Genomic DNA, 12,038 nt, shown 5'->3' on the forward strand with positions numbered 1-12,038 from the left:
TGTTTGTGGCATTCCCATTCTATTGTAGGGGGAAGTTAAGACAACTTTGAGTTAAGGAGAGGAGAGATCATGGAAAGCACGAAATCCAATTTGGGTGAGGATGGAGAGTCGACTGCAGCTGGCAAGGAAAACTGGGCTTTGTTCTTATAAAATGTAGGCATGCCATGTGGACTGAGAAAATTAATGGGAAACATATATTTGGCAAAATACTTGAGAACCTGGAAGGAAGCATTCTGTCTCTTCTAGCTCTGCATCTTTGGGGGCCAGCTTGAATTTGTCCTTGAGTTCTGATTGAACCACTCACTCAGTGACCTTGGTGCCCTCCGGGCTTTTAGTTTCTTCACTTGTTCAAAGAAGGTGAATGGATGATCTCTAAAATTCTGCCAAGGCCTAGAAAAATTAGTTGTGTATTCCACTGAGAGCCTTGCCCATTATGATTTCTGCCCCAGGTTATAATTCTAAATATGTTGCATCGAATTGACTTTTAAGTTTGACCTAGACTTTGTCAAATAGCCATATCCTATATATCTTGATATTGAGTGGGATATTATAAAACAACTGCTTCTAAAATTAGAAATTATTAGTCTTATTTGGCTAATTTTTCTTTTCTAAAACCTTTTTTTTGAATAGTGAAATATTTATAATGTTTTCCGGTTTTTATATATAGTCTTTAGACTATATAAAATATAAATGACATATATATATATATAGTCTTTAGATATAAACATATATATGTGTATATATATATATATATATATATATATATATATATATATATATATATATATAATAATACAGTCTTTAGAAAGAAATGTTGTTAGTACATTTGTGCTCATTCTTTACATCAGTTTTTCTTGTTTGAATACTAGGTCTTGATCGGGGTACTGAGTACAACTTCCGAGTGGCTGCTCTTACAGTCAATGGTACTGGGCCAGCTACTGATTGGCTGTCTGCAGAAACATTTGAAAGTGACCTAGATGGTAAGTATTAATGAAAGGACTAATGGTGAATACATTCTGGGTACCCTGTTACAGATCTTATTACAAAGCCAATTTATTGAACAAATAAGTCACAGTGTAAACATCAATGTAAATTGATTTAATTATTCTATCTATTTATTCCTCCAGGTGTAGGAATGTATATCCTGCAGTGTTTTAATGTATACCCCAGAAAAAATAAGCAAGAATAAAGATGAAAACATGTTGCTGTACTTTAGAACAGCTATGAACCAAGGTCATGTATATGCGGATGTGATATTTACATCTGATCCCACTTAGTTAAATCATACCCTCTCCTTAGTCCCACATTCCCTTCCTCTCTAACTCAAGGGGCCATGAATTTGTTGAAAATTGAATCTCCATCTGAATCTTATCTATGCAGCCCTAATTCTGTGAAACTACTAGATCTGTGACCTCAGGCCAATCAGTTAAGCCCTCTGGGTTTCAGTGGATAAAATGTGGCAGCTGCAACAGATGATAGGAAGTTCTTTCCAAGTCTAATGATCTATGATTCTTAGGTGAGTGACAGAGGGGTGTATGTGCCTGAGAAGCCTTGTGGTGCAGTGGAAGCACTTCAGTCTGAGAGGCCAAGCAGGAGCTGGGATCTAGTCTGACTGGCATTGGAAATCCTCTATATCTCTCTGATCCTCAGTTTCTTTGTATATAAAACAGAGGTTCTAGGTTTATTCAGACTGTAACATAAGAATGTGTAAAGCATAGTCATTTAAATGTTTTCAGTTACTAATACCACTTTTTCTACGTGTGTGTGTGTGTGTATAATATATATATAAATATATATATATATGTATGTATATATATATATATATATATATATGAGAATTTCAGTTTCAGAGATACAAACTAATAGGAGGGGGTAGCTATAGCACTTTTCTTATGACACCCTGTTTTCTCTGTTTTATAGATGAGTGAACCAGGGCTCAAAGATTCAGAGTATAGTCAGTTAAGGATCGGAATCAAGACTCAAATCTCTGTCACCTGCAAATTTATCTTAATACTTTGCAATGTACACATTAAGTAAGAAATTCATAGCAAGCCACCCCTCAGCAGTTTGTTTTCAATCTTGTACTTGATTTTCTTTTAAAAAAATTTTAACTTGAAACAGCCTTTCTGTAAACACTGAAGTTCTTGATGATTTGAGAAAGTAAAACAAATAGAAGTAACATGGTAAGGTGACTAGTGTGGTGCCCTTCCAATAAGGGAGATTTGGATAAGGTTATATACCCTTAACATGTCGCTTCTCTCTAAGGAGCCGGGTTTTTCATCTGTGAAATGGAGATTATAAAAACAATGAAAATAAAAAAAACAGCAGACACTTTTCTTTATTTCTTAACAAGGGGGAAAAGGAACAGGTTTAGAAAACTATGTAAGATCAGTTTTTCCAGTATATGATTGTTTTTTTCTATTCCTGTTCTTTTATTAAAAAACTATTTTGTCCTGAAAGATAGCTTTTTCAGAATGAAAGGGCAACTAATAGAGAAATTTAAGTAATAAAATCAAATAGAAAAAAAATATATAAAATAAAAATCAGGAAGCTGATTTTTAGAGAAAAATTCTCCAAATTGCTACAATGGTGCTTTAAAGTCCATTGCTTGAACTCTGTTGCTAACTGTGACCTAATAATACTCAAATTTTATTCTATGAAAGACTTTTCTTATGAAGAACTAGAGGACCTTAAGAAGATTTGGACATGGGGATAAAAGCAATTACCAAAATTATGAATGTGTTTATTTTACAAGAAAATGGAGAGGGTATTTTAATTTTAAGTGTTATCAGGCCGGAGAACAGATTGGAGAGATTTAATCTCTATATAAAGCAATTTGCTTAGAACATAAAAGACTAATAATTATTAGAAGACATTGAGCAAGCTGTGTTTGTTCCTGCTTCAGAGTTATTTTGGAAAGTGCCTGCTGATGAGCAGTTCTTTCTCATTATTTTAGACCATTTTCTAAGAAAAACAACTGGGGCTAAAACAACTTATTTCTTCTTGTGGTGGAATGCAGAGCATTCCATAAAGAGAGCTATCTCACCTCTGTTTGGGGTGAGGCAGAATATCTACAATGCATTCAAAAAGGCAGTTTCTGCTACTTAAAAAACTTTGGGGAAAATTTTCCTGGAAAAGAATGTTAAGATCTCCTGTGGTTAAATCCCCAGTAGCAGAAGGATAAGAGATAACTTAGTTAAAATAAAAAAAAAAAGAAAGAAAGAGAGCAGTGTTTTAATAGAAAGCACTTAATGCTGTTTTGTGGCAAACTCAACACTGAAGCAGGAGAAATTGTTCCAACTAGATAATTGAAATTGTATTTATTTAGCTTTTCTCTACTCTGTTCTTTTAAAGAAAAATAAATAAAAACAGGTAGCATTCTAGGGAGTTATTTAGTATTGTGACTTGCAGTTTCCATTGTCACATTTCCAGCCAAGTAGAATACTTTGGCATTAATGCTTAGGACAGCTGGTTAACTGTTATTCTTTTTGTTTTTTTCTTCATCTCTCAATGAGACAGAATCGTGGACCAAATTAAACAGTACTACAAGTGTGCCTACTTTTTTGTATACTGGCATCTGGCTTCTTACACTGCTTTTAGAAATGCATATAGAGAAATAGGATCTAAACCCAATTTGAGTGGTTGCTATGCTGTGTTTGAATCTAAGGTCAGTCACACCTTGCTTTCTCTTCTTTTTTTGCACAGAAACTCGTGTTCCTGAAGTGCCCAGTTCTCTCCATGTTCGTCCACTTGTTACTAGTATTGTAGTGAGCTGGACTCCTCCAGAAAACCAGAACATTGTGGTCAGAGGCTATGCCATTGGCTATGGCCTTGGTAGCCCTCATGCTCAGACTATCAAAGTGGACTACAAACAGCGTTACTATACAATTGAAAACCTAGGTAAGCAGAAGGAATGGAAGAGAATGTTTTTGAAAATTGTAGCAATATTTTCTTATTTTTGTTTTTATTATAGAATATAATCAATCAGCAAAAATCCACCTTTTCTCCATTCTACTTCATCCTTCCCCCAATTGAGAAAGAGTTAAAAAAACCTGTTATAAATATTCTTATTAGGCAAAACAAATTCCCACATTGGCCATGACCAAACAAATGTCATACCTGAATTCTGATTTCTTCATATTTTTCAGGAGGGCGACCAGCATGTTTCATCATAAAGCCTCTAGAGTTTTGGTTGGTCATTGTTATGGTCAAAATTTCTAAGCCTTTCAGAGTTGTTATCATTACAATATTATCGTTATTATTGTAAAAATTGTTCTTGTTCTGGTTACCTCACTGCAGCCATTCATATAAATCTTCCCAGGTCTCTCTGAAACCATCCTCTCTCCCCTCCACTATTTCTTTCAGTACTGTTGCATTCCATCATGTTGATATATCAACTTTTTCAGTAATTCCCCAATTTATACAAACCCAGTTTCCAGTGATTTGCCAACATAAAAAGTTCTGCTATGTGTATTTTTATGTATTCTTAGAGTTTGTTTTGCTTAAGACTAATTACTCTCTTCATCTGTACTACCTCTTATTCCCTTATTGTCCTTTCCCTACTGTTTCCTTGTGGACTGAAATTACTTTCTGTCCCTGGCTTTATGTACATGTATATGCTTGTCTCCTCCAAGGAGTTTAGATGACAACAGTCTCCCCACCCTGTCCCCTGTATCTAAGCTTAGACTTGCTACCCCTAGGAGGGGTACCCCAATTGCTACCCCAATCTTACTCTCCTTTTTCCCCAGTGAATGTTCTTTCCTTCCATTTCCAGTCTTCTGTCTCATCAAGTGCCTCTTGGTGATCCCTGAGGAGGATGGGCTTTGGAGGGCAGCCATGTATCATTTCCTTACCTCAGAATGTAAACAGTCTATGCTTATTTAAGCTGTCCCTTATAAAGTGTTTGCTCACAGCTACCTCTTCATGTTTCTCTCTTGTTTTTTTGGTTTTTTGCAAGGCAATGGTGTTAAGTGACTTGCCCAAGGCCACACAGCTAGGTAATTACAAATGTCTGAGGTCAGATTTGAACTCAGATCCTCCTAACTCCAGGGCCGGTACTGTATCCACTGTGCCACCTAGCTGCCCCTCATGTTTCTCTTAATACCTGAGTTTAGACTTCAAAGCTTTTTTTCCATCTTTGGGTTTTGTTTTTTTTATCAGGAAGCCCCATATTTCATTAAAGTTTCATTTTCCCCCCATAGGATTATATTTGATTTTATTGCATGTTATTTCAGGATAAAATACAAATAAACATTATTATATGTGCATGCATACACGCATATAAACATATACATACATGTATGTGTATATTTTATAGATATACACATATACATACATATGTATATATGTGTGTATATATATATAAAATATATACATTTCCTTTATTCTCAGCATTATCATACTCCAAGTTCTCATTGCTCCTTTAGCAGCAGTAGACTCTGGCTTCTCAGTCTTTGTTCTTTCTTTCTGTCTGTTTATAGAATTTTTTTCTTTGTCTCAGAAGCTCTGGATTTTGACTGGTGTTTCTGGGAGTGTCAGCTTGGAGTTTCTTTCAGGAAGAGACTGGTGGATTCTTTTGTTTCCACTTTAATCTCAGATTCTTTTTTTTTTTTTTTTTTGCAAGGCAAATGGGGTTAAGTGGCTTGCCCAAGGCCACACAGCTAGGTAATTATTAAGTGTCTGAGACTGGATTTGAACCCAAGTACTCCTGACTCCAGGGCTGGTGCTTTATCCACTATGCCACCTAGCTGCCCTAATCTCAGATTCTAAAGATAAAGGTAGTTTTCTTATAAGATTTCTTGAAATATGATGTCTAGGTTCTTTTCTTTTTTTTTTTTTTTTGGTCATAGCATTCTGATACTTCAATGATTCTTAAGTTTTTTTCTCATCAGTCTATTTTCCAGATCAGTTGTTTTTGCTAGGAAATGCCTTAAATGTTCTTCTATTTTTCCAGTCTTGATAGCAAGATTTTTGGGGGTTTTTGAGGCAGTCAAGGTTGTGAATTGTCCAGCGTCATACAATTAGTTCAAATTTGAACTCAGGACCTCCTGATTCCAGAGCTGCTACTCTATCCATTGCACAGCCTAGCTGCCCCTTTTGAGAATGTTTTCATAGTTTTAACTTCTGTTTGGTTCATTCTACTTCTTTGAGAAAAAATATTCTACCTTTTTTTGAAACTTAGTTTATCTCTTCCAGGAATTCTGGCTGTGTTTTCTTTGGAATTGTTTTGAAGTCATTGTCTTTTAGGTTTGTGCCTTGAGGATCTATGTCCTCATAGCATTGTATAGGCTGTGCAATGACACAGTGGCTTGAGGGCTAGGCCTGGAGAAGATCATAGTTTGATTTGACCTCAAACCCTTAGTAACTGTATGATCTGAGCAAGGCACTTGGCCTCTGTTTGCCTGTTTCCTTCTCTGCAAAATGGGGGTGATGATTCCAGTCCCTCCCTTTTCAGGTTGGCAGAGCCAGTCGAGCCCAGTGCCTGGCCTGGCCTCCAAGCTAGTGTCACCGTCATCATCTTCATTAGGGGATTCTTTTTTTGTTCATTCTTCGAATTGACTTCCTAACTCTGAACTTTAGGTTAGAGCCAAACTGGTTTGACTGCTGCTTCACTGAAGGTTTGAGTGGTGGGTTTTTCCAGGCGGGCACAGATGTGCTCTGAAAAAAAGCAGAGTTTGAGGGTTGCCCCCTAAGCTGAGCACTACAACAATGTGGGCCAGCTGGAAAACTCCGCTGGTCTCAAGGGAAAGAGTTGTTGACTTGTCTTTGGTCCATAAAGCGTGTCCTGGTTCTTCTGCTGTAGGGTTTCAATAGGGTGGGGGCTGAAATTGAGCCTGAGAAGATGCTTGAATACACACATTTTCCTTGCTTCATTCAAAACCTAAATCTACTACTGTCCCTCACCCTGGAGCACCAGCCCTTCTCAGTCCATCCTGGCTCTTTGCCTAGAGCTGTGTTGTGAGTAGCAGACTTGCCAGTTGACTTTGTTCAGGTGGCCTGTGCAAGGTGGGGCCCAGGGTGCACATGGGACCTGGAATATTCAATGTGGCTAATCCTGACTGGCCTCTGTCTGCAAGTCTCCTATGAAGATCTTGGCTGAAAAATTCATTTACTCTAGTTTTTTTTCTTAAATTTCTCAATCAGTCTGATGTGTTTTCTAGATCTCCTTAGAGAGGTATTATAAGGGAGAACTCAGGTGTATTCCTTCCTATAACTCTTGTCATCTTGGATTCACCTTAGTAATACATATTTTACTTTTAAAAACTTAAGGTTTGAAATTGCTATCCTTAAATTTCTATCTTGAGCAAAGCTATGGTTAAAATCCATTTATATTTTCTTTATTATCTTTTTTCTGAAGTCTTGCAAATAGTGAATGATCTAATTACCTTTATTAGTTCCATTTGCATCAAAAATAAAAATTTTCTTATCTTTCCAAAAAACAATTCTGAAAACAATTCTCCAGGATTGAAGTGTCTGCCATGAGGCACTATCAGGCAGAAATAAAGAAGATATGTTCATTCCTATACATTGTGAGTAGAGAGCTGGTTAGCCTTGAAATCCAGAAGACGTGGTTTCAGTTCCTGCTGTGGGTTAGGTTTAAATACTTAGTGCAGGGGATGCTCAACAAAAATAAAATAATTCCTGTTCTCAAATAGTTTCTGTTCTATCAAGGAAAGCATGAGGACATCTCCTAATACATACAGAATCAATACAAACTCTGCAGTAGCACTGAAACAAGAACAATGTGAAACATTGTAAACAATGTAACAAAACATTGTAAACAATGTAACAAAACAATGTAAAACAAGAGACAAGGGCTTGACCACATGGTGGTGAATCTTGGCAATAGCTCAGAGATGAGAAACATCAGAATTAGGAAAACCCTTTTTCAACATGTAGTAAAAATGGAAGATACCATCATGCTTCTGTTCAGAAGGCTATTTAGGACTGAAATACTCAGAGGAGAGGAAGGAGGGCATTCTGCCTTGAAGGTCAGTCTGAGAAATGACATACACAAAAGTATAGGTGGATATAAACATCATCCTTTTAGACTGATCAATAATTTAATTATCAGTTTTTTAAATACTTATAAATGACTTTTTCCTTTAGATCCAAGTTCCCACTACGTGATCACCCTGAAAGCATTTAATAATGTGGGTGAAGGCATTCCACTTTATGAGAGTGCAGTCACAAGACCTCATACAGGTAAGTCACCAATTCTGTCTTTAAACTTTGTTTATCAGAACAATACAGCTATCAGAGGAAATTAAATATATAATCAAATGGTATTTTTTTTACAATATATTGATAGTTCAAGTGAATAAACATGTTATAATTGCAGGAAAGTCATTTTAATGACTTGGCTTAATTTTTGAAAAAAAAATGGAAATCTCAAAGTCTTTAAAACAAGGATGTCAGTTGTGATCTATGAAGCCTCTCCTGATTCCACAATACTCTGTCCCTACACAGCAACCTTCAATTTACTTCTCTGTTTTCAAGCTCCATAAGTCCTGGGAAGAGGGCAGGGACTGTTTCATTTCTACCTTTAAATATTTCCTACCTCTAGAGAATCTTAAACATAGTGAATGCTCTAAACTGATGCTGAATTGAACAGCAACTCTTTGCAGGTGATAGTTGTCAGTGGTGTCTCATAATGTCAATAGGTCCTACCAAGCAAGGCAGGTTTCCAGTAGATATCCAGAAACAAACTAGGTGCCTCTCATCCAAACAGTGCAACCCAGCTGAGTTCAAAGAAGCAAGTTACCCCAAAATTGGACACCTTCTAAATTGTGTCTATATTGTTAGAGTGCATACCCTTCCTGCTGAAATCATGGGTCCTTAAAGAATTGAAGAGAAATCATCTTGAAAATATATCTGAAGGGCATTTCCTTTTTAGGGATTTGTTCCCTTCTTTGGTAATCTAGAAAAAAATTGTTTTTATGTTATATTGGTGAAATTAAGTAGACTTTTAGGATTCATACAAGTGATTTTTGACCTATAATATAAGTATATAATATAGTTTCACTAAATATGTATAATCAGGGGAACCAAATTTTGCAATCATATTTTTTTTCAAATTGATGGAAAATATATTTTATTTTCCTAAGATTGTTCATAATATCTGTTCTCTTTTTTATGCTTTATATAATTTAGACAGTTGAACCAATGCCATTTCATGGCTATTACTCATTTGACTACATATGTTTTTATGATAGACCGATTTTCATCAGTACCTTTTATAGGTACTTAAATTTCTTCTCTTTAAATGTCTCTAAATGATTAATAATTTTTGGTCAGAAATAAAAAAAATGCATTCATGGATTCATAAAGAAAACTTGGCAGAGTGGGTAGAGAGCTGCTTGGCCCTCTGAATCAGGGAATCCTGGGTTCAATTCCTGCCTCAGACTCTTAGTAGTTTTTGTGACTCTGGGCATGTGGAGCCTCAGTGTCCTTCTCTGCCAAAACCTCAGTTTGAACTCATGCAGGTCTTTGTGGGAAGTGAGAGAAGTGAGGTACACCACTTGGTGGACCTCTGTCATTCCGACTTGAACATCCTCCAGTTTGGTCTCTGGGAACATGAAGAACCACACCAAGAATCTATCTGAACCCCTGAAGTTCAATCCCACAATAGCATGTCCCGGGTCACTCTGCCCTTGGGCATGAGTGCCAACTGACCCTGAGAAGTTCTGGGTTTGCCAATTAGACCACTGTTTGGTGACTTGGTCCACATTTTCCATTTTTGTCCTGTGGCATTCACAGTTCATAAATTGCAGTGTTTGGCTCTAGAATCCTGCTTGACCACACAGCGTGGCAGTGCCACCAGTCAGCGAAGGTCTCTTGCTCTAGCTCCTCCTCTTCGCCTCCAGCAGGTCCCAGCTTCAGAAGCCTCAGCTTTTTGGCAGAGCTTTTCTGTCCCCCCCCCCCCCATTCCACCAGAGGGCCTTCCTTCTGCCCCTCTTGATCTTGTTTGTCCAGTTACGTGTTGCTCCTCCTGTTACACTGGGAGCTCCTGGGGAGCTAAGACTTGGGACTTGTTTTCTTATTTTTTTTTTTGTGAAAGATTTTATTTTTAATTTTACAATTTTTCCCCTAATCTTGCTTCCCTCCCCCCACCCCCCCCAAGAAGGCACTCTGTTAGTTTTTACATTGTTTACATGCTATACAATGATATAAATTGAATGTTTTGAGAGAGAAATCACATCCTCAAAAAGAAAAAGAATAAAATGTAAGAGATAGTAAGATTACATAATAAGATAATGGTTTGTTTGTTTTTTTTTAATTAAAGGTAATAGTCCTTGGTCTTTGTTGGAACTCCACAATTCTTTCTCTGGACACAGATGGCATTCTCCATCGCATATAGTCCAGAATTGTCCCTGATTGTTGCCCTGTTGGTATGAGCAAGTCCATCAAGGTTGATCATCGCCCCCATGTTGCTGTTAGGGTGTACAGTGTTTTTCTTGTTCTGCTCATCTCACTCAGCATCAGTTCATGAAAATCCCTCCAGGCTTCCCTGAATTCCCATCCCTCCTGGTTTCTAATAGAACAATAGTGTTCCATGACATACATATACCACAGTTTGCTAAGCCATTCCTCAATTGATGGACATTTACTCAAGTTCCAATTTTTTTTGTCAGGGCTTGTTTTCACTTATACTTCCTAGTCCAGAGCCTCTCACTTAGTGGTGCTTTAATGAATACACAGACACACAACATACAGCAACATATACCATATACCACCCTCTAAACACATGCACACATATACCATACACCACATATACATTCACACACCGCACACACCATGTACCACACTCTACACACACCACACACACTGTTCGCTATATTCTACATACACACACCACACATACCATATGCCATACGTGCCATATATACGTGAATACACCATACACACACCATGCATCACATTCAACACATACCACACACACCATACACACATACCACACACACCACACACATGCATTTACTACACACTCTCTACATATACCACATACACACACCTCACATGCACACACACATGCAAAGATATATAAATTACAGGAGAGGTTGAGAAAAACTGTTCCTAACCTTTGACCCAGATATTCCCTGGGCTACCATCCTAGGAAAGGCAAAGACAGAGGTTCCCAAAGATACAGAATATTTGTAAGAGCACTTCTTTTCAAGTAAAAACTTGAATACCCCAACAGTTAGGAACAGGTGAGCTCTGTGGTAAATGAATGTAATGCAGTAATCCCAAACCATTCATTAAAAACCATACTTTGGATTTTAGAAAAAAGATTTCTAGGACCAGATTCAGGGAAAAGTAAGCAGAACTAACAAAAACACACACACATCATTATTGCAGTCATGTCAATAAGAATACAATCAGGCCATCGTAGCATGAGTTCAGAACAATGCCAAGCTTGAATCCAGAAGCAGATGATGATGCATTCTGTATGGGGCAGAAGGGGGGATGCCCTCAGGCACTGAGTCAGCTAGTTTGGTTAATTTGGTAGATGGGGGAGGGTGAGACTGTAGATTTTACCTTTGGGGCATCCCTCTCTTGCAGGTGTAGCTCTCACAAAGTGATCCCATGTGCATTTTGCTCCAGAAATCTCTCTGTGATAGCTCATATGTCCCTCACAGTGTGTTTACTTTTATTAGTGAACCAGATAATGCCACTGGTTCAAAGAAAAGGTGTTTGTAAAATAAAATGGTGAGCAAAAGTAGCCCTGGACCATTTCTCCCATAAATCCACATGTTGGGTGTGGAAAGAGTGAACTCAACATGGAGACCCAACTATGGGAAGAAGACTGCTGTCCCTGATGTCTTCTGCTGACATCACTGTGATCTCTGCAGACTGTGCCCTGCCAGGCCTGCCTCTCAGCTCTAGACCTCTGCTGCTCCTTCCTGCCTCTTTCCTTTCTGCTCCTCCCTGCTTTTTTCTCTCCATCCTGGCCTCTCTGATTTCCAGTGGTCTTGGCCTTCTGCAGCTCTCCTGTGTAGTTATCTGTGCTTTCAGTTTCCAGGCTTCCTCTGTGTAAG

General features: G+C 37.7%; 1 protein-coding gene across 4 annotated transcripts in view; it reads left to right on the top strand.

Annotated features, from left to right (window-relative positions):
* The window catches only part of NEO1 (neogenin 1), a 167,180-nt gene that overhangs the window by 113,938 nt on the left and 41,204 nt on the right, over positions 1 to 12,038 (top strand). For all 4 annotated transcript variants that reach the window (XM_074232671.1, XM_074232673.1, XM_074232670.1 and 1 more), the window contains exons 13-15: positions 870 to 980; positions 3,706 to 3,900; positions 8,110 to 8,205. In XM_074232671.1, the coding sequence (XP_074088772.1) occupies positions 870 to 980; positions 3,706 to 3,900; positions 8,110 to 8,205 (402 nt within the window). The remainder of the gene's footprint in view (positions 1 to 869; positions 981 to 3,705; positions 3,901 to 8,109; positions 8,206 to 12,038) is intronic.

This window comes from Macrotis lagotis, chromosome 4 (genome assembly GCF_037893015.1).
Source record: "Macrotis lagotis isolate mMagLag1 chromosome 4, bilby.v1.9.chrom.fasta, whole genome shotgun sequence".
Classification (NCBI taxonomy): Eukaryota; Metazoa; Chordata; class Mammalia; order Peramelemorphia; family Peramelidae; genus Macrotis; species Macrotis lagotis.